Source organism: Chrysochloris asiatica, unplaced genomic scaffold (genome assembly GCF_000296735.1).
Source record: "Chrysochloris asiatica unplaced genomic scaffold, ChrAsi1.0 scaffold00085, whole genome shotgun sequence".
Classification (NCBI taxonomy): Eukaryota; Metazoa; Chordata; class Mammalia; order Afrosoricida; family Chrysochloridae; genus Chrysochloris; species Chrysochloris asiatica.
In genome coordinates, this window is record NW_006408603.1 from 6,053,453 (window position 1) to 6,076,731 (window position 23,279).

The 23,279-nt window shown below is 41.1% G+C and overlaps 2 protein-coding genes across 3 annotated transcripts in view; one reads left to right on the forward strand and one right to left on the reverse strand.

Moving 5' to 3' along the window:
• Window positions 1–13,398, reverse strand: part of ATP5F1 (ATP synthase, H+ transporting, mitochondrial Fo complex, subunit B1) — a 15,347-nt gene extending 1,949 nt beyond the window's left edge. Inside the window, exons 1-5 of the mRNA XM_006865994.1 lie at window positions 13,359–13,398; window positions 13,039–13,075; window positions 9,626–9,771; window positions 8,249–8,412; window positions 7,540–7,665 (exon numbers count right to left, since the gene is read on the reverse strand). Of these exons, the coding sequence (XP_006866056.1) occupies window positions 7,540–7,665; window positions 8,249–8,412; window positions 9,626–9,771; window positions 13,039–13,075; window positions 13,359–13,398 (513 nt within the window). The remainder of the gene's footprint in view (window positions 1–7,539; window positions 7,666–8,248; window positions 8,413–9,625; window positions 9,772–13,038; window positions 13,076–13,358) is intronic.
• Window positions 13,399–13,641: 243 nt separating this feature from the next.
• WDR77 (WD repeat domain 77) lies at window positions 13,642–22,853 on the forward strand. 2 transcript variants are annotated; one of them, XM_006865918.1, is made up of 10 exons: window positions 13,642–13,841; window positions 14,106–14,291; window positions 15,465–15,606; window positions 16,705–16,754; window positions 19,155–19,225; window positions 19,382–19,436; window positions 19,906–19,977; window positions 20,982–21,090; window positions 21,773–21,841; window positions 22,425–22,853. In XM_006865918.1, exons 1-10 carry the CDS (start codon window positions 13,727–13,729, stop codon window positions 22,582–22,584), a joined length of 1,029 nt encoding a protein of 342 aa, XP_006865980.1. In that variant the 5' UTR covers window positions 13,642–13,726; the 3' UTR covers window positions 22,585–22,853. The 2 variants fall into 2 exon arrangements, with proteins under 2 accessions (XP_006865980.1, XP_006865981.1); XM_006865919.1 differs by lacking the exons at window positions 15,465–15,606; window positions 16,705–16,754 and having other exon boundaries at window positions 13,646–13,841; window positions 22,425–22,640.
• The last annotated feature ends 426 nt before the right edge of the window (window positions 22,854–23,279 follow it).

The following is a 23,279-nucleotide window of genomic DNA, read 5'->3' on the forward strand; positions in this document are numbered from 1 at the left end:
CAATGTAATGAAACAAGTCATATGAATGGTTGAATGTGAAACTGATGATGTGCCCTGTAAACTTTCACTCAATCCACAATAAAAACCTTAAAAAAAAAAAAAAAGTATATGTAGCGGATGGGAGAATGATTAGACAGGTTTGCATGGGCTAAGTGAGACAGAGGTATATAATGATGTAGGCACAACCTTGGAACAACAGGACACTGGGATACAGGGATTGAGGTATGGTCAGAATGGACAAAAGGGGGGAAACAATGTTAAGATCCTTGGCTGTCTTTTGAATCTTGGTTTCCCTTGCAAACCACTATAAAACAGACACTGGAGGGGAAGAGAAAGGAATAGCCAGAAACATCACCATAGAAAGCTTGTAAATCCGCCTTCTGCCTATAACTGATTGGAATAACTAAAATGGGGCTACAATGTGCCCAGTGAAGGAGGCTTCCGGCGGAGCCTCTGCAATACATAAGACAACAGGTGGAATCCTGAACCCCATCCAGAATCTTCTGAAGTAGGAAATTTCCACTTGAAAGGACAAGCAGACCAGCCTGGAGCAACTAGAAGAACGAAAGGTACTTCTTGAAAGAAAGACCTACAGGAAAAATACAAAACAATAAAGGCAGTCCGACTGACAACTACAACAAGTAAGTTGCTCGCCCAGGAGACATCAAGGAAAGCAGTTGGATCCCTCAGGGCAAACCCCTTTCTAAGACTAAGACTCAATGGGAATACACGAGCAGACATGCGCTCTGACTGGTGACCACGTTCGTCACCAATAAGGGGTAGTAAAGGAAAAACAGCAATGAAGCTGCTAGCTAAGCCCCACAACTTTCAACAGACTCCTGTAAACCCTGGTGGAGACCTGGTTGGCCAGCAGTGTGGCAAGACCTGGGGACTCTTGGGCCCAGTCAGTGACATAGCCACAGAGGACTAGAGTGGAGAGTGGAGTGTCCAGCTGATAAGAAATAAGGGCATATGCACAAGAACACCCACACTTACAGGTAATACCCACTCGACCTGGCTTCAATGGCTGGATGATCAGAACTCAACTAGAAGAAGAAAGAAGAGGAAAAAAAGAGTAATCTGATACAATTTGATGAACTTGACCTACGCCTGTAGATACAGTAGCTCAAAAGAGGGAACAAATCTTTACAGCAAGGATCATTCCCACTCCCTCGATATACAGGGTAGACAGGGATGGGAAATTTGAACATTGGCTACCCAAAATGGGGGCTACAAAGGCAAGAAGTGACTGGCTTACAAGCTTTCAAGAGGGAGCCTACATCCAGAGGGCACAGAGGAAGGTACAATCTCCACTGAGTAGTATCTAATCTGGCTGGGCGGGGCTGATGAAAGGAGAGGGGGATAGGTCTCTTGTGATACAATAGTGAATAACTGTTATCAGGTTTGGCTGTGAGGGTTGGAAATGTAAAGGTAGACATTTTGTAGCAAAAGGAGGGGAGTGGTTGACTTTGCAGACCAGGAGCGGAAGACCCTGGGACCATCAAGGGAGAAGAGCAGAGTGTAGGACACTATCCAGAGAAGCAGTGATGCCAGTGACAGAGGCAGACACGATGACGTGAAGAGATGTTAACAGCTAGAGGGAGAGGGGCTATGTGCTGAAGACCAGGGGAAGGCTTGCAGGGTATACCCTTTGATTGATTGATGATGCATGGAGGGGATTGCAACCATGGCAATGAAATGATGATATAGAATATGATGAATGTAAAGCTAATGTTCTGCCATGTAAACTATCAAATAATTCACAATAAAGAAAAAAAAAGTTTATGTAGCAAACACTTAAATTTCGCCCAAGTGCTTATGTTGTTGTTGTGAAGTGTCGTCAAGTTGGTTCTGACTCATAGCGACCCTGTATAGGGTTTCCAAGCAGTGGCTAGTGGTTCTGAACTACCAACCTTGCGGTTAGCAGTCCAATGCTTACCCTTCAGCCCCACACCAGGTCTCATAGGCACTTACGGCAACATTAACACCCTTTTGCTGTTTTTCTTTTCTTTCATCCCAGAAATATTTCATGAAGAAAATATGTATATACTTTCATCACTTTTATGTACTATAGTTTGGTAGCATAGTGGTTATGAATCAGGCTGCGAAGCGCAAGGTCAGCAGTTCGAAACTACCAGCTGCTCCGTGGGAGAAAGATGAAGCTTTCTGCTCCCGTAAAGATTTACAGCCTCGGAAATCCAGTTCAGGGTCACTATGAGTTGGAACCGACTTAACAGCACCTAACAACAACAATGTACTATAGTGGGATCTGTCTTTAAAATACAGACAGAACTGTGAAGTGAAGCCCAGCCTAAAATGTTCTTTAATTAGGGAATATGAAAGCCTGTTGGCAGATGGATTAAGTATACTAAAAGGCAAGGAGATTATGTCGAAAAATGATGTTTTTGTCTCTTCTAAAAGTTGAACTATCTGTATTTTAAAGATAGAGTCCACTATATTGATGTTCCATCATTTAATCAAAGGCTAGATTAGGTTGATTCCCATTTTTTTAAAACTACAAATAATGCTGCTACAGATCATTGTATTTATCTTTTGCACTCATGTATGAACATTTACTTGCTCAATGAAATAGCAGTTAACATTTGTTGAGTACCTACTATTTCTAAAACACTCTATTGTATCAATCAATCAAATTTCATACCACCAAGATAATATACCTACTATTAAGACAACAATTTTACAGTAAGAGAAGTACAGCAGGGAAGCTAAGGAACTTGCCCAAGGTTACGAGCTAATAAATTGTGAAGATGGGTATTAATGCAGGCACTCAGACTAGAGAGCCTACACTCTTAAAGATCAAAAGGGAATATACATTTTAAATTGTGAAGCTCCACAGAGAAGTTTTAAAACTTATTTTCTACCAGCAACATGAATGCTGATTACGCCAAACCCTTGCTAATCTGGTGGACAAAAATAATCTCATTAAATTTTGTCATAATTATCTGAGGAACAAATTTACGTATTTAAAATGAACTTGTATGAGGGTGAGTCAAAAATTATCTGCACTCTGGTTATATTAAAACACCACCCACGGCTGATGACAACATTGAGTGTGCAAGTGAAATGATTTCTAATAGATGAGCGACAGTGGATTATGTGCCAAATCATTTGCAAATCAACCATGCTCTGCCTGTGAAATAATCCATGACAAACTTGGGTTTGGAAAAGTGTGTGACATGGGTACCAAAACAACTCATGAAAGAGCATAAAAAACTGTCTGAACATCTGCAAACAATATTTGAAGAAAGGTAAAAGTTTAAAAAAAAAGTTACTGGTGATGAGACATGGATTCCTCACTATGAGCCTGACAGTAAACGGCAGAGTATAGAATGGAAACATCCTCAATTGCCAACCAAGAGAAAGTTCAAAAGTCAACCATCAGTTGAAAATTGGTAGTTACAGTTTTCTGGTATTCTCAAGGGCCAGTATTGGAACACGATCAGGAAAAGAGTCCAACAATCAACAGTGCTTATTCTCATTACAGTGACATGCTCACTGAAGAGCTGAAGCCTTTACTTGGATTAAAAGCAGAGGACTGCTATGCAAGGGTGTTGTGTTCTTGCATGACACATGCACATCCAACCATTTCTGTCCACACTGTTGAGGCTGCAAAACCTTCATTCTGAGGTGGTAAATTAGCACCCTCCCTATAGTCCTGATCTTGCTCCACTGGACTTTCACCTGGTTTGATTCCCTGAAAGCAGTCCTTTGATGAAGTGAGGCCCAGCCTAAAACATTCTTTAATTAGGGAATATGAAAGCCTGTTGGCAGATGGATTAAGTATACTAAAAGGCAAGGAGATTATGTTGAAAAATGATGTTTTTGTCTCTTCTAAAAGTTGATTAAAATAAATTCTACACCCAGATTACAAATAATTTTTGACTCATCCGCAGTTTCTTTTTTCTTTATGAACTGCTCATATCCTATGACTGGGATTCTGATTGCTCCTACTGATTTGTAAAATCTCTTTTATATTAAGGTAACAACTTTGGTGTCACATGGAATGAAAAAAATTAATTATAATTTGTCAGTTGTCTGTTTATGGTATTTGTTCTACATGTAGAAAATTTAAATTTATATGAGAACAATTTAACGATTTTTCCTCTTCAGGATTCCAGAATTTTGTTGTTTTTATTAGAAAGACTTTCCCAACTCTAAAACCAGAACATCTTAAATTGTTCTTTTTATTTTATTGGTTCATTTTTTAACTTAAAGATCTTTATTTTATCTAAAACAGATTTACCCATTTGTCTCTAGGAAAAAACCCCACTGTGATCTTGATTTATCTCTATACTATGTATTCAATAATCTTTCTTCCTACTAAAATTCTGTCTATCTAAATTAAGTTTTTGGGGTGCAAACAGTTAATACACTTGACAGCTGACTGAAAGGTTGAAGGTCTGAGTCCAAGCTAGAGGTAGCTTGGAAGAAAGCCCAGAGAGCTACTTTTGAAAACTTGGTCAATGAAATCCCTATAGAGCATAGTTCTACTCTGACACATGAATTAGAATCAACTTAGACAAGGACTTAAAAAAAAAAAGAAAAAAGTTCTTAGATCTACCTCTGGATCTTTCATTTGGTCTGTCAACTGCTATTTTAAGTTCCTTCTACTTTGTCCAAGTTTTACCCAACCCTCTCATCCAATTCATATTTTTTTTCTATGAACATGCTAAATTTAGAAATAAAAGTGAGAATTTACATTTTTATAATATCAGTTTTTCCAATTTAAGAAGCAGGTTCTCACAACTTTGCACCTCATGAGCATTTTACAGTTTTCAAAATATAAAGACTGTACTGTACACCTCCAACTCACTTCATGCACATCTAGGCATCTTCTCTTAAATGGTTTATCTTCTGACTGCTATTTGTATATACAGTCTACTGAGCTTGTTTAACTACATAGCCATTTTATACCTAAGAACTCTGCTGAATTTGTTTATTGTGCTAAGAATTACACTGATTTTCTTAGGTTTTCCAGGTATATAATCAGATAATCTATAAATAATAATTTCATCTTTTCTTTTCCAAGTTTTATATCTCTTCTCCTGTTTCTTTAAAAAATGCATTAACTATTACCTCCAGAATAATACAAATAATGGTGACAAGGCTTTTATTATCTTGTCTAAATGAGAATACTTTAAAGAATTTCCACAAACTCCTACCACCACATAAACATCTACTTGAATTTTCACTCATATACTTTGCCTCGTTATAACTATGGCTGAATCATTGTGTTCCTGAAGTCAATCCCTCCACCTGAGCATTAGTTTCCAGACCCAATTCAAGAGCACTACTCCAGCAATTCTTTTCTCTCTTTGCTATATATCCCTGCCCCCTATTAATAACTTGTAGGCTTGAACCACCAGTGGCTCCTTGGAAACCGTATACAGACAAGAGTTGGAACTAATTTGTCAGCTAACTTTTGTATGATGCAACATGTTACTGTATTTTCCATGTTTCAAAAAATTGATTCCTACATTTTCCTCTTCCCAGCTGCTGGCTAATTTCTCTGCTCACCATTACAGTAAAATTCTTTGACTGAGTTGTTTATACACTGATTCTTAATTCTTTCCTCACATTTTTTTTTTTTTCTATCCACACTAATTACTACACTAAGATGTCTCTTTCTAAGGTCAGTAGAAACCTCCATGCTGCTAAATCCTACAGGAAATTCTTAGGCCCTTTATTACTTAAGGGCAATCAAAAATTAAAATCGTCCTGGCTTTTGTTTTCCTATTAAATGGCTTTTACATGTCACCTATATGTTCATGACTCCCAAATTACTACCTTCAGAGACATTCTCTCCCCTCCCCACAACTAGTTATCCAATGGTCTATTCAGTATTTCAATTTGGCTAACAGATATCATACTCACCTCAAACTGATGCATATTAAACTCAAAGCTAATTTCAACAAGAAGATGCTTTGAGAGAGCATCTCATGCCTCTCCTTAAAAGACTTCATTGGCTGTCTCCTTTACTCCGTACATGTCAAAGTCCTTACAGAAGCAAAGAAGACCTTACATGATTTGTCTCTTGCATATCTCTCTACCTCCTTTTTCTTTTCTCACCCAGACCACGTTAGCTACATTGGCCTCCTTACTTCTTGAATATACCAAGTAAGCTGATAGTCCTTACAATTGTTCTCTCTGCCCAGAACACTATTTCCCTAGGAATCCACATAACCCACTCTATCACTTCTTTCTGTTTAAATATCACAAAAATCCTAACAGTCCTATTAAAAATAACTCCCTCCTCCTACAATGTCTTCACTTTTAACTTCATTGCTCTCGTAGCACTTTTAATCATCTCATATACATATCTGATTAATTATTTATCTTCTGTTCTCCTTATCTAGAAAGTAGATCCCATATGGTTAAGAGTCGGTTTTCTTTCTGCAGTAGTCCCAAGACCGCACCTTGATCAGAGTGTGACACACAAGAGGAGGTTCAACAGATAGCTGCTAAATTAGAAAAAATTTAAATGACTATCATTTAATGTTTATGAAAAAGCTATATCTTCAAATGTGGTTTTAAAAAAATAGAAGGCAAATGTGTGTGTATCATGTACAAAATAGGAGCCATTCTCCAGTTGTAACCTGAATATATACTAAAAGAAGTTTTAAAATATTCTGAAAATGTTCAAACATTCATGTACTAAGAAATAAGAAAACAAGAGAAGGAAGGGGAAAAAAAAGATTTGGAAAAGCAAAGTGGTGATGGTTGTGCAACATGGGGAGTATGATTGGTGTGGTGGGACTGTACATGTGAAAATAGTTGAAATGGTATATGTTTTGTTGTATACACCTTGCTACCAAAAAAAAAAAAAATCTTTAAGAATTCTGTTAAAAAAATTAGACCCTTGGGTAGCCTCTATTACGGTCTGATTCCAAATTTCTTGGTATGGGTCCAAACTGCATCCAAGTTGATTCTAATGCAAGAGGTAGAGCCCACACTGAAATACTTATTTAGATTTTTAATATTTCAGATACCACTCTCTCTTAGCATTTCAACCTTCTTTTTCATTGGTGTGCTAATAGTTTCAGTATAATGGCATCTCACTAGAAACATCAGGTATAAAGTACAAATGTCAAAATAAATAATTTAGAATCCAATTATGCTTTGATAATGGTGAAAAGTTCTATTATCTGAATTTGTTTGTTTTGTGAATTTGAAGTCTAAGATACCAGACTTTCTTAAAACATGTTACTTGTTTATATCCAGTTATAGATCACCTATGGTGTATCTTAGTGCATGCCAACCTAAAATTAAATATAACTTACTAGTTTTCTTTTGTGTGGCTCTAAAAGAAGTTCTATAAATGCTACTGTTTCTAATTTTGAAAGAATTCTAAATGTTTTTCTATTTGACCATTTTTTTATGTCTAAACAGTCAGCCTCTAATCAAATCTTATCTTTTCTAAATAAAATATACTGTCTATTCAACCATTACTCATTTAGAAATAAAATTTAGAAATTAAATGTACACAAACAAGTGACTTCATTCTCTGCAGAAACCTACCCTTTGAACATCAAAGAGGTAATGGCGTTTGTCAACCAGTGCCTGCTGCGCCTTCTCAAGTTCAATTGCATCTTGAATGTATTTGATGGAAGCCTGCTTCACCTCTTCTAGTCGGGCAATTTTTTGCTGCAATTAGGTTATTTATAACAAATTCAGTAAAAGAGCAGTAAGAAATATATTCATTTTTAACTTTCTCAAAGTTTTATCCCTCATGTGAAAAAAAACATCCACAAAGGAAGACACACACTTTTAAAAAGAAATATCCAAATCCTTAAAGGTCTCCCAGAAAAGACACACACACACAAAAATAATCCAGGATTTAGAACCAATTAAGCCATTCCTAAAAGGAGCTCTGATAGCGTAGTGGTTACGAATCGGGCTGCTAACCTCACGGTCAGCAGTTTGAAACTACCAGCCGTTCGTTCCGCAGGAGAAAGGTAAGGCTTTCTGCTCCCGCAAATGTTTACAGCCTCGGAAACCCTGTACAGGATCGCTATGAGTCAGAACCGACTCCACGGCACAGCACAACAACAAAAGGAATGAAGGATTTGGGTAAAAAAACAGAAATTAGGAACCTTAAGAATACACAGTCTTCCCGGTCCTGAGAGGCCTATTGCCTATCCCACACTAGCTATGTAAGATTTTATTGAAAGAATAAAGCTATGAAAAAGCTGGAGAAAGTTTGATAGATTGTAAAACTTGTTCTTACCTCATTGATTTTATCAACAAACTGTCCAAAAGAGGCACCATATTTCTTAATTACATAGACAAGCAATCCCACTGTTGCTATGGTAGAGATTGTTTCTGGGGTAACCACATATATTTCTTTAGATAGACAATACAAAATAAGTCCAGTTCCGAGCATATAGGGTCCTAAAAGAAAAGTTATTTTATAGATGAATATATGTTATGCCTAAAAGGAGAAAAGAGGTACTGCTGCATTTGGTTAGTTAGAGGCAAAGTTAATTATCAGTTTAAAATAATCAGATTCAAAGACAAAACACTAAATTAAACAGAATGATAGAGCTGAAAGGACAAGAGTTTGGAGATATGGGAAATGAGAGTTGCTTAACTCTGAAACTTATTAGAAATTGAGAAATTTATATAATCTCTAAACTCAGTTTCTCCATCTGCAAAATGGGAACAGTAGCTTCTTCATGGGGTTGATAAAACTGAGAAATAATGGAAGTGTTCTGCACAAATAATCCAACAAACAAGAACATATGTATATAAAAGATTTTCAACTCCTTTTGTTGTTGCTGGTGTTAAGTGCTGTCTAGTTAGTTCTGACTCACAACTTAGCATCTACGTATACCACTTCAAACATGGTTACCTTTCTATTTAGCCATGCCATGAGTTCTTAATGGTTTCCCTCTATGCCTAAAACGATGCTAGGCAGGATATACCTGGCCTTTAGGGCAGTATTTTATAGTGTTTTTAAACAATACCAGTACCAAGGATGTCAGTATGTAACAATAAAAGTTCTAGGCTCAGAAAACATTTTACCCAGTTGACCATTATGCTTCCACAGTTCTTCTTTGCTTAAATTTGCCTTTAACATATAAAATTTTAAGACTTGATTTTTTTTTAGAGCAGTTTAAGGTTTATGAAAAGTGTACAGAAAGTAGAGTTTCCATAAATATAACCTTTTGCTTAGCTATTCAATGTTTATCCTATGATGCCACACCAGGCTATAGTAATTCCATTACCTGACAGTATATTATATAGTTAACTATACTGTATTCCACAGCAGAATGTATGTTCCAGGATGACAGGCACTAATTTAGCACACTATTGTATTCCCACTACCTAAAACAATGCCTGGCATACAGTGGCCATTCCATAAGCGTGAATACATTTAACCAATTCATTCATTAACAAATGAGACAATTTAAGTTAAAATCCTAACCAAACTTATTCCAAAAGTTAGAGCAATCAAATTAATGGTTATATTTAATCACCTCCACGATTTCCTTTTAAAGCCAGTTGATCTGATTTTTGTGTGGTGTATGTGGAACAGTTAAGAAGCCACTAAAATCTTAGGTTAATACAAATGATACCATCCAAAGACTAGGCAAATACTCACCTGTGACACCGGTTTTAGGATAAAGGAACTGGAAGAATTCCTCAGGGATCAGCCCAAGCCGAACTTTCCCTCCATATTCAGGAAGTGGTGGTACAGGGGCAAGACTTGGCTGCCCTGTGTGAAAGATCCTTGTGGCTTGCAACACCCTATAAGTAGTAATAATACAAATTTAAAGTCTATTATTTGGAACAAACAATGTTTAAACAATCAGCAGAAACAATAAATGGGGAAGACTGAGGGAGTTTCTCAGTAATTGTTATAATGGAAAGAGGCTAGGGTATAATTAGCTATGTAACAAGGACAGCCTTATTCCAATACTGGAATCCCAATCCCTTGTATAAGTCTGAGAGGTCATGTGCGTAGCACTTTATGCATGTCTATGATTATAAATGAAATATCCAAGAACAGACTGAGGACTAGCTGGATTCAAATCTGAGACCCGCCACCTGACTTTGAGTAAGTAATCTAAGCCTCTAGGTACTTGAACAAGGAATATTACCTAATAGAGTTGTTGTTAAGATAGTGCTTGACATATGGCAACGTCCAGTGTAAGTGGCTACCTTTTATATATCCTCTGTGCTTTGAACTCCAGTATAAAAAGTAACATTTTAGAGTATTTCCTACATTAAGGCAATATCCACTATGAGAAATAGGCCTTTTCAGTGGTGGGTAAGTTTATTATGGTCATCTTTAAATTTAGCTGCTATACATGCCCCTGAAACTTCAACTCACTGGTTCTAACTTTGCTTTTCTATGTAAGATAATGTTCAAGGTATTTGTGTTAAGCATTTCAGTTCCAACAACCAAAATGGGTATCCAGAACCTAACATAATAGCTTGGCCAATTCACTCATTCTACAAATAGTTGAGAACTTGCTATTTATTGTCAATACCAGACCTGAAGGCTTCTACTACTAGCAACAATGATTTGCTAATTATTCTTATATTAAAGCAGCCTAAGAGTCCTGTTGTGGCATTGTAGGATAAGCCCTGGACCACAAGCTTGGTTTGAACTTCAAGGTCCACGGCTTAAACTCACCAGTTGTTCCTCAGAAACCCTATACAGGGCCGCTATGAGTCAAAACCAACTGATAGCACTTAACAACAAGATGCAATTTAGCAGTTACAGTATATTGGTATGGTGCTGCAGGATAAGCAATTGGACTGTTAACTGCACTGGATGCTCCTTGGAAACCCTCTAAAGGGTCACTGAGTTGGAATCGACTTGCTGGCTCTTAACAACAACAATGGAGTTCTGGTGTGGTACTGTGGGATAATGCACTGGACCACAAGGTAGGTTTGAATCTCAAGGTTGGCGGTTCAAATTCACCAGCAACTCCTCAGAAGCCCTATACAGGGTCGTTATACAGTCAAAACCAATTCAATGGCACTAGCAACAACAATAGCATATTGGTGTTTCATGTTGAGCTTCTGGTCAAATAAAATCCTCTAGTCTTTTTCTGGTATGTCGCTGTAGAATAAGCACTAGATTGCTAACTCCAAGATTAGCAGTTCAAACCCATCAGTCACTGCTTGGAAACCCTACATAGAGTATCGATGAGTTGGAAGCAATTTGACAGCACATAGCAACAACAAAACAACCAATTTTCAGAGACACTGCGAGGTCAGTAGGATTGGAGGATAAACTACAAAGAGAACTGAAAGTGATAACAGCAATTAGGTAAAATGGGATCAATTCATGGTGGGGCTTCTGAGATATGCTAAATAATTTTGATTTTAACTCAAATGGGATGCAAAGCTCTAGAGGGTTTTAGGTGAGTGACATAAACCCTCTGGCTATTTCCTGGGTTTCTCAGACAGTTAAGTGCTCAGCTGCTAACAGAAACTTGGTGATTTGGACCCACCCAGGTGCACTTTAAGGAGCTCTGGTAGCGAAGTGGTTACGAATTGGGTTGTGAACTGCAAGGTCAGCAGTTTGAAACTACCAGCTGTTCTGTGGGAGAAAGATGAGGCTTTCTGCTTCCGTAAAGATTTACAGCCTCGGAAACTCCGTACAGGGTTGCTATGGGTCAGAAATGACTCCACGGCACATCACCACCATAACCGGGTACATTCTGGAAGCCAGGACTGACAAGCTGCTTCTGAAGGTCACATCCTTGAAAACCCTATAGAATGCAGTTCTACTCTGCACACATGGGGTTACCATGAGTCAAAATCGACTTGATAGCAATGGTTTCTTTATTTAATTGTTAGAACTGGTTATAATGAAAGAACAAAGCCAAAAGGAGTCTAGCTAAGAGACTATTTTACTACAGCTCAAGTGGTATTTGTTGGACTGCTGGTGTGGCGCTACAGGTTAATGCGCAGGACTGCAAAGCTGGTTTGAACTGCAAAGTCAACGGTTTGAGCTCAGCAGCCATTCATTGGAAACCCTATAGAGGGTTGCTATGGGTCGGAGCTGACTTGACAACTCTTAACAAAAACAGAGTCAAGATATAGTTTGCAAGAAGAATTTTGATATGGAGTTTGGAAGAAAACTCAAGAAGGTTTCCTTGCATTTTTAAATATATAGTTAATAGATTACTTATGGCCTTATTTTATTCCATGAAAACTAACTGCAGACAGATTAATGCTGCTTTTTCAAGCCCCAAAATAGGACTAAATTAAGAAGTCCAAAGAAAAATCCCAAAGCAAATGGACATGTTTAAAAAATGAAATAATACTAACAGTAACAGCTAACATTACTAAGCACACATTATGTAACAGGCAGTGTAAGAGTTTCACATATATTAAATCTTAATATAAATCTCACAAGCCCATAAGGCACCATGAGCTCCACTTTGCAGATAGGAAACTTGCACCCTTACAGCTAGTGAGTGGCGGAGTGGGGTGTCCCCTGCACTCCTTGTGTTGGAGCTACTCTACAGCTGCCGCTTCTGGAATGTGTGGGTGTGTTCCATGAAGATAGACTACTTAGCCTTACCTTACTTAAAAGTATTTTTGTATCCGGGTGACAAGCTAAATATTTGGTGCATCGATGAATAAGGTTTTTCTGTATCTTCAGATCTGACAGTAAAAAAGAATGTGGGAGACAAATGGAAAGCAACGCGCTTCACTGTTCTCCTTGTTTAATAAAACTTGCTCTTGATCGGGCAGCCCTGGTTTGGCTTCACCTCGCTGAAGGTCACCGGGAGAGAGGCGGGGCTGTGACGACACCAAAACCCTGTTTTCTAGTCTAATTACAACACATCAGTTGACCTCTTTAAATCTTTGCCATTAGGTTTTAAGATGTTCATGGCATTGAGAGGTACAAAAATGTTTGAATGAGCCTCGAAGCGTCCCAAGAATTACCCGGGGAGTAATTTCTGGTTTCAGGCCAAGAGGGAGAACCCGAAACGTCAAAGGTGGTGATAAAACAAGGACCCAGGGGAGCATTACACTCCTCAAACTTACCCTGGACCTAGGAGGGCTGCGTTCTTCAAGGAGGGGGCTGCAGATATACAAGGCAAAGGTCAGCAAAGTCAAGGTGGCATCAGGGTTCCCCTTCCTCTGGTCCCTCTAGGTCCAATCATTATGGCTCTGCACCGTCTTTCCCGTCCCCTCACAGCCAGAGCTGCTCTCCCTTCTGATCAGCACTGATCACTCCTTGTTTTGGCCCAGATCTCGCTGAATTTTTCTGACTCCCCTTTTCTTCCACCTCCTCCGCCCATGATCCCTACAGTCGCCTCTTTCTAATCGCCCCAATAGCTTAGACCAGGCTCTACAACCCTCACCTGCTGTTGCGGCGGCAGAAAGTACCACCCGGGATAACATGGCCAGGTAGGGTCCAAGCGGCGGTCTAAGCGTCCCTGTGACCCCGACGGGAGAGTCTGTCACGGACAGCAGCAAGATGGACGCTCACAAGTCTCGCGGGAAGAGAACATCGCCCCACGCTTTTCCCTCAACTTTCTCTGGAGTTCTCGCGAGAACCTGTTGTCGGAGGACAGCAGCCTGACAGTGGCAACAATTATCGCGAGAAGTAGAGTTATTGTAGCCTCGGGAGAGGGGCGGAGGCCCAGTGGTGCACCACGTGGGATTGCAGCGGTGCTGAATCTCTGGCCAGCGTCCAGTTTGGGTCTGGGTTGGAGTTGGGACTGTGGCGATGCGGAAGGAAACCCCTCTTCCTTTAGTACCCCCGGCGGTCCGCGAATGGAACCTTCCCCCCAATGCACCCGCTTGTATGGAACGGCAGTTGGAGGCTGCGCGGTACCGGTCCGGTGAGCCGAGATCATCCCGGGCCTGGGAGCTCCCTCATCCCGGCTTTGGATGCCCCTTTCCCGAAACTGATCCTTCCAGCCTGCCCCTGCCCTCGCCCCGCATGCCACCCTGATCCCTTCCTCTCATAGCTGAGCTTAGTTTCCCGCCCCGCCTTGCGTTTTTGAGCTCGGATCCGGACCCAGCCGGCGCGTGCTGCCCGGTGCGGTCACCATGGAGACGAGCCCTTGCTCCCTTCGCGCGCTGACAACTTGTACCCCCCATAGATGGGGCACTCCTACTTGGGGCTTCCAGCCTGAGTGGCCGCTGCTGGGCTGGCTCCCTCTGGCTTTTTAAGGACCCTGGTTCCGCCCCCAACGAAGGCTTCTGCAACGCTGGAGTCCAGACGGAGGCTGGAGTGGCTGACCTCACTTGGGTGGGGGACAAGGGTATCCTCGTGGCTTCTGATTCGGGTGAGTCACTTTCCCCTCGATCCTACGGGTGGATTGGAAGTTCAGGGTACATCCGGATTGGGCATCCTATACCCAGTGCATGGAGGAACCTGAACGTCTTGGCTCCAAATGTGAACTCTTATGGGTGGAAAACACTTTTCCCAGGCTTCTAAATTACTTGGTGGGAGTTCCTAGCAAAATCCATAACATGTTTAAGAAATGGGTTAAGGTAGTATTTCTATTTTGTAAACCCTGCCCAGCAAAAGTAATATTCTCTGAGTTTAAGAATGATGTTGAAGTCAGTATGTACTGTCTCCTCCCCTGTTCTTGTCTTAAATGTCTTTGTTTTATTTTCATTGTTCTGAGTGGAAAGCTCAGCAGTGAAAACTTTTGAGTTGTCAGGCATTTGTTTCATAGAAGGATGAAAGTGGCACATTGAAGATTGAGCCTCTGACAGTTGAGTTTAGACATTAATTATTCAAGATGCCTTTTTTTAAAGCTAAATACTATGCAAGACATTCAGTTATTCAACAAATATTTATTAAAACTCTCCATTTATTCAGTTGCTTCCACAAGTACAAGGGGCTTTGAAAAGTTTGTGGGGAAATCCCATTATCTTTTAATTATCTTTTTCCATGAACTTTTTGAAGCATCCTCATACTTGTTGTTAAGTGCTGTCAAGTCGGTTCTGACCCATAGTGCCCCTGTACAGGGTTTCCAAGGAGTGACTGTTGAGTTTGAACCACAAAGCATATGGTTCAAACCCACCAGCTGCAACTTGGAAACCCTATACGAAGTCGGCATTAGTCCTAACTGACAATGGCACTTAACAATAGCAACAATAGTTGGAAAGGTTAACCTCACCAGAATGTATACTGTGCAGTTGTGGAGAGTTCATCCTTGTGTTCTGGAAGCTGATTGTCTCATTAGAAGCAGAATAATGGATTTTACAAGCCGATCTATCTTTCCCTGACTTTTTCTTGAGGCTTTCCCCTCAGCTCTCTGAACTGTTAGTAGGAAGACAGTAATGGCTACATAAAACCACGTGACTTGGAAGTTATCTAAACCCTTTAATAATAATAGGCTTTGCTTTTATAGGAGTCGTTTACTCAGTAACAGTGGACCAAATGAGTCCAAGAAGTGATTTACTCCCTAGTTGTACCATAAGTCCACGTTTTCCTTGCCCCTAACCAGGTGCTGTTGAATTGTGGGAGCTGGATGAAAGTGAGACACTCATTGTCAGCAAGTTCTGCAAGTATGAGCATGATGATATCGTGTCTACAGTCAGTGTCCTGAGCTCTGGCACACAAGCTGTCAGTGGTAGCAAGGATTTCTGGTGGGTACCTCTTCTCATCACTCCTCTCCCTAGGCTTCCTTTATGGGTTCTTACTATCCTGTTGAAGCAGCTCTGGTAACGTAGTGGTTACGAATTGGGCTGCTAATCTCAAGATCAGCAATACGAAACTACCAGCTGTTTGGTGGGAGAAAGAAGAGGCTTTCTGCTCCCGTAAAGATTTATAGCCTCGAAAACCCTGTACAGGGTCGCTTTGAGTTGGAACCAACTCCATGGCACACCACCACCACTATCCTGTTGGCAGTGCTGGTGGCTCTGTAGGATAAACACTGGGCAGGAAACCACCAGGTGCTCCGTAAGAGACAGACGAAGCTTTCTGCTCCCATAAAGATTTGCAGCCTCAGAAACCCTTTGAGTTTTAACCAACTTGAAGATACCTAACAACAATTATCCTCTGAGCCTCATTAAGTATTGTTATGGGTCATTATAAAAACTTGGTAACTGATGTATGTCTTTAGGAATTTTGCAGGCTAATGCAATAGACCATAGCAGAATGGTCTATTGCAGGTAAAGACAGAAAAATGAAACATGTTGGTTAAAGGAAGTACTTGTTTGAACTCGTTTTTATGTAGATAGTCTGGGTCAAGACCAATATTCAGGTCCTTTCTTACCAGTTCATTTGTGGCCAAGGAAGACAAGCTAGAAGAGATCCAAATTTTTAAAATATGGGTGAACTGGAACTGGAAAAACTATAGGTCAGAACCCTGCTAGCAAGTTTAATCTCCTACGTAGAAAACAAGAGATACGTTGCATAGCAACCACATCTCTTGCCCCTTGGCTTTGGAGCAGAGCCAGCCACAAGCAGTAGCCCGCTCAGAGATGCTGGCTGACCTGGCCAATGTGAATGTGTGGCGCTCTCCACATTCCTGACACTGATCTAGTCTCGTGCGCTAGGATCGGGAAAGGTCTTACTCGCCTCTTCTGAGTCTGCATCCTAGGATTTGTTCCTGTTCCAGGTAGCATTTTGGATCACCCAAGTTTTGAAAATTTGGGTCTGAAATGATTTCATTTTTTTGGCCATGACTGAACCCATTGAAAGTCCTGGTTAAGACTAAGTGTCTGTGTCCCTTTGCTTCTTAGCATCAAGGTTTGGGACCTTGCTCAGCAGACTGTACTGAACTCATATCGAGGTGAGTGGTTCCTCTCTTTCAGTCCTCGCCCTAGCCATTTTGTTTTGATTCTTCTCTTTGAACTCTGAATTTCTTTTTGATGTCAAGGGCAATAGTTCCATGTTCTCCTGCCTGATAGTTTTCCTCCAAAACTAAAACCAGGCCTCAGTATCTACCCTCTGCCTTTTTCTTAATTTCCCTATTTCTGTGTGGATCAAACTTCCAGTTCTTTTCTACTCTTCCTACACTCTCAGTTGATTACTTAGTGCTTTTTCACTTGGTCCGTCACCATCTCTCCATTTCTTAAGACTTTCAGGCATTACCTCACACGGACACTGCCACTCAGCTCTCCCCCTATAGTCTTTTGTTCTCTCATTTGTATTTTGTGACCTGCAGGTTAAAATCTCATGGCACTCAAACCCTTTTGTTGTCTCTTTCCCTTTAAGGACTCTAAACCTAATCACAATAAATTCTTGACATTCAAGAGATAGACCCTGAGACTTATGAACCTTAAACTTTGGAATGTCCCTTCCATAAAATTTCTGGTTTTCTACTAAGAACCATCATTTTCTTGCAGTATTCCTCTTTGTGCTCACTTCCATTAGCGGTTCTGGCTGTATTGGGAGCCATTTTGTTGTACAGAATGTGTAGTGTGTCTCTTACTCGGACTTAGGTGCTAGGGGTCACTGTGGTTTATTCAGTGGCCAGTGCCTTTCACTGCCAAAAAGCAGGGCTCAGATTGTCCCAAAGCAGAATCACAAACGGATATATTTGGACCTACAGGTCACTTTCAAATAGACAAAAATGTTAAAATGCCATTGTCTGAAATCTACCATACTTGCCTTTTACTTCTTAGATGTGTCCTGTGCCTTCTTGAATATTGCAAACCTCTAACACATCCTCTTTTCAGCCTTTTCTTTGAATTCTGTGTGTTACTTCTCTCACTGAATTCCAAATCCCTTGAGGACAGAAGGACTATGTGTTCTTCCTTTTATATACTCCCCCACAGTGCTTATTGCAGAGTTTTTATTGTGTGTTTTTTTCACTGAGGAATAAATTCCTTTCCTGGTTTTTCACCATGCTGGATTATAGGGCTAGAGAGAGCTGTGGAGTGTGGTTGAATCCCATCCTTCTTCCTCAAGAGCACAACCACATTGAGACTTCCTTGGAAAGTCTGGTTAAATGACTTTTCGAGAAACTGATTTTTGCAGCCGAGCATTAACCTAGCAATAATCATCAAAAATTTTTTTCAATTAAAAGAATTCTGCAAAATGATATCCCTTCACACATATTAAGTAGTTATCTAAAAGATTTTAGTTTAAACCCTTGCAAAGGCAATTTCTGACATTTATCTATTGTATACTTGTCTTAAGCATATGAGGGGATGTCAGAAGGTTTGTGGGGAAAAAAAAGAGTGAAAATATAATGGAATTTTTCCACAAACTCTTTGAAAAACCCTTTGTATTTGTATCAAAATCTTACTTTTGCAGACTGTGCCCACTTAACTAATGCAAAATATCTACCAAATAATCAATACCCAACTGTTAAACCAGTTGGCCACGTTAGAGTTAACTTTGTTAGGGTAAATCTGGCTTCATTTTAAAATTCAGATCAACTTGTTGGATGTGTCCTTATGATAGCCATCTATCACAGTTATAAATCCTCATTGATCAGAATTGATTAATTCAGAAAACAACCCTTGTGTTTGTGTTGTGTGTGAAATAAGGTCAGTTCCCTTCTGTGTTTCTGCTTCCTTTGGGCCCTTGACTCCTGAGGACAAGGTCCTTTTGCCCCTCAGTTTGGAACCTTTAGGTTTTTATACCTGTGAATATTGCACCACAGGCATGACTGAGAGGCTTCTGTAAAGGAGAGTGATTGTGAAAGTAGAGGTAGGAGAAAAGAATTGGCAGGCTGCAGACACATTCTCGAGTCAATTTAAGGAAAGAACATTGGAGACATAGATTTCTTGAAAATTTTCAGCATCCAGGGACCACCTGGAATATTTGTGTACACTACCTAAAGGTCTGTGTGCTCCAGTATAATTATAACTGTGATTCTAGATTTCTTTAGCTTCTACAACTAGAGTACTAACTAGGAGGGGTCTTCAAAATGTTTGTAGGAAAATTTCATTTTCCCACAATTTTTTTAAAAGCTCCCTGGTATGAGCCCTGTCTCTATTCTTACTCAGCTGCTATTTTCTCCTTCATGTTTATTCCCCCAGTCTTTTTTGGTGTTATAACTCCTACCCATCAATCTTTAGGTTTTGTCTTAATATTGTCTCAAGAAGTTTGCTAAATTATATCATGAGGCCGGACCTGTTTCTCATACTTCTCTTCTGCCCCTGGATGGCATCTGGACTTGCCTTGTTATAATGTCCCCAGCTTCTCCTCTGTCTTATTTCTCTTTTTCTTTCCCATATAGCTCACTCTGGGCAGGTCACCTGTGTTGCTGCCTCTCCACACAAGGACTCCATGTTTCTGTCATGTAGTGAGGTGAGCTAGCGTCTTTCCCGTCCCTTCTCACACTGTAACCACTCCCAAGCTCTCTGTAGGTCACGGGCTGCTCTCTAGTGGAGGCTTTCCTGGGCAGCAGCTGCTGCTTTGGATTGTGAAACCCCATTTTGTTTTCTTTCCTGTTTATTCTTCTAGGACAAAAGAATTTTACTGTGGGATACTCGCTGTCCCAAGCCAGCATCACAGATAGGTGAGTCTGAGAGCCAGTCAGGGGAGGATGGTGCCAGGAACTCACTTAGAAGATTCTTTCCTTGGCCAGAGTTGAAGGCAAAGCTACCAGATGCCCAGTCACTGTGACGTAGTAACATAATCTTCTTTCTCACTGAGGCTCTGCTAACTCCTGTTTTGTGCAGTGGATCCTAAGGAAGGCCTGGTTTTTGGGTGGGTGGTTTGTTTATTAAATCGGTGGGCAAAGAGGCCAGAGTTACTATCTTCATGGTTGTGCTTAAACTTGCCCGTGACTGTGCTATCCAGAAAGGACAGATGGCTAATGGATAAATGGAGGCAGTGAGGCTCCCAGATGAGCACATGATGGCCTTCTAAGGTTTGGGATATGAAATAAAGGTCTTCCCAGGACTTAGAGTGAGTTTATTGGAAAAGCTGCTTTCTCTGGACTCTGTATGAGGCTTGGCCCAGACCCTTGTTTTTCTCCTTTACAGACTGCAATTCCTCTGGCTACCTTCCTACCTCACTGGCTTGGCATCCTCAGCAAAGTGAAGCCTTTGTCTTTGGTAAGTCTGCATGTCAAACTGCGTATTGACTCTGGGAAGCAGGGGATAGAGGAAAAGATGTACTCCACAGCGCACGGGAATCTGGCTGCTGGAGTCATCAGCACACATGGGTGGTGGAGAGGTGGGGAAATAGGATAATCCAAAAGTCAGCTTTGTCGAGCTTTGGAGGGCATGATGCTCCCTAACCCCCAAATGATTTCCTTTTTGATTACACTTACTCCTGTATTCTGGTCATGACTAAAAGTCAGTGAACCCCACAACACAAATACAGGGGGGACCTGTGAGAGCTGGAACTCAATGGGGCTGCCTTGGTTTTCTGGGTCTTCTGCCTTTGACCGCATTTATAGTGGTCTCTATTGAAGTTTTGACTGCCTTTATACTGTTCTCTATTGGAGTCATGGTGTGGCGATGTGGTTAATGTGCTGGACTGAAAAGTCAGCTTGATCTGCAAGGTTGGTGGTTTAAGCTCATCAGCCGCTCCTTAGAAACCATAAACAGGGGCACTATGGGTTGGAAGTGACTCAACGGTACTTACCAACAATTGTTAGTGCCATCCAGTCGATTTCTCCTCACAGCGACCCTGTAGAGGGTTTCTGAGGAGTAACTGTTGTGTTTGAACCACCAACCTTTTGGTTAGCAGTCCAGTGCTTGTCCTACAGCACCACTCCAGCATGGGACAAGTTTTCCCTCTTTGACTTTCTCAGGTTTTACTGTAGACTTCTGTATCTACTTGATTATAGCAATGGGCATTTTCTCTCTGGATGTTTGCAGGTCTCTCTCTCTCGTGGCAGTGAGGCCATGAAGGTGGTGATGTAGTTTGTGGTTAAAATAACTATCTCATTCCTTCATTGCATTCTGACGACCACCCAATGATTAGCTAGTCCTGCTTTACATAAGAGGAAGCTGAAGGTTAGGCTGTATAACTCGTCCAAGATTGAGGGTCCAAGATTCAAATCCAGGTTTGACTGACTCCAAATGCCATGCTCTGAACCACTGTGTTACAGGTGATGAGAATGGAACTGTCTCCTTTGTGGACACCAAGAGCACAAGTTGTGCCCTTAGCTCAGATGTGCACTCCCAGTGTGTCACTGGACTGGTGTTCTCCCCTCACAGGTACTGATCTTTGTCTTCAGGGTCTGGTAGCTGTGAATGGGAACAGCAAGGAAGGTGCTTATGTTGGCAAAGCATCAGCTGATTAGGTAGTTCCGTAAAGCAGACAGATGCAGATGGTTAGCACACTTGGCTGCTAAGATTCAAGTTTACTCAGAGACATTTTGAGAAAAGGCCTTGTGATCTATTCCCAGAAGCAGTGCAGCCACTGAAAACCCTATGGAGCACAGTTCTATTTTTGAGACAAATGGGGTTGCCATGAATCAATCCAACTTAAAGGCAACTGATTTGAACCAACACTTCTGCTAGGAGGCGTAATAGTATCAGAGGTCTCTATGACTATTGTTCTTTTTGTGTTGTGAGATCTCTTTCTGAACAAAACTAAGATGTAGTCTCATTTTGCCTCAACTCCCTAGGACTGTGTGTTTGGAAAGCCGTATTTTCCCTGGGTGTTTCTGGGTAACTACTGAATCTGCAGGGAGGGATCAGATGGGTGATTTTCAGTGTTGACTTTGCTCCATTCCTTGAAACGTGTGATGTGGACTTCAGTGGTAGCCAGACCTTAGCCCAAAGCCACCTTCCCTTGGGTCAGTTCAGTATATACTGGGGTCTTGGGGAGCGAGGGGCAGACTGGGTTTTGTCTTGAGAGGCTTTACCTTTCATAACCCTCTTCTTTCTCTCCTAGTGTTCCCCTCCTGGCCTCTATCAGTGAGGATTGCTCACTAGCCGTGCTGGACTTGAGCCTTTCCGAGGTGTAAGTGTGCATGCAATCCTGTGATCAGAATCAGCAAGGGGGCAACAGCAAGCGCTGGATCCTTTTTTCCTTCAGCAAAATGTGTTATCTTGGAGGGGGATCTTTGTATGAGGGGGCTGGGTAATGGAAGCAACTAGACTGTTAACCATCTCCCTTTTCCTGGGACTGCTCACAACCATATCTTTGTCAGTGTTGGAATGTGGGTGGTGGGTGGAGTTTCTGAGTCTGGCATTCCAGCTCTCTCAGCAGGGGGCAGTCTGCCCTTTTCATAAGAAACTCTGTAAGTGAAATGCAACCTGCTGTAGGGTAAAAGCATGACCTGAATCATACTCCCACCTTTGCCATCATATACAGCCTGATCCTGACCCATAAATTACTAACCTCATTTTAGCCACCTCTGAAAATAGCGGGCATAATTGATGCAGTTAGCCGTGGGTAGGTACACGGCTAGCCTGGCCATCAAATATGGTGAAATGTGTGTAGAAACAACCCAAATGTACCCCAGACATGTTGGGAGTACTTTTTTTCCAGGCCTACTTTTTCTTCTTATTGATAGCATGCCCACATTCTTTTTGTCTTCTAGGTTTAGAAGCCGAGCCCACAGAGACTTTGTGAGAGATGCTACTTGGTCCCAGTTTAACCACTCCCTCCTTACCACAGTGGGCTGGGACCATCAAGTCATCCACCATACTGTGCCTGTAGAACCGGTCCCAGCCGCTGGATCTAACAGTGTTGCTGAGTAGGTTCGATTTAAGACAAAGCAAATCCCATATGAGTGTCCACTCCCTTTGCACCTGCCCCCTCAGCTTATGAGACACCACAGAGCCTCGTACAGCACGTAGATCACGAGATCTGTGCATTTAACAGGCATCGTCTCTTGGCCTCGGAGGCTGGATTCTGGGATCCTGGAGTCATACGGGAGCAAAATTGTTCTTGAAAATGTTGTGTTTCTGAGTGTGTCTGTGTGTAGATAAAGTAATTTTTAGTGGGAGCGGGGTAAAAACAATCCATCACACATCTTTCCCACCTGAGGTAAAAATAAAAAGTTGACCATAGGATTTTATTCTTCTCACATAACTATGCGTGAGGAATTGGCCACATCTGAGTAGTATATGGCTTGCGAGCATCCCTGCATTCTTGGAAGCTACTCTTACTCCTACTCATGAGGCAAGAGCTCGTTCATTTTTATACAGGGATACTCCAGAGATATTGCAGGTGTGGTTCTAGACCACCACAGTAAAGCAGAAATCTCAATAAAGCGTGTCACGTGAATTGTTTGGTATCCCAGCGAATACAGAAGTTATCTTTACACTATATTGTAGTATTTTAAGTGCAATAGTGTTATGGAAAAGTTTGAAATACCGTGAGAATTACTAAAATGTGACACAGAGGCATGAAGTGAGCACATGCTGTTGGACTGGCTTGACTCAGTAAAAAT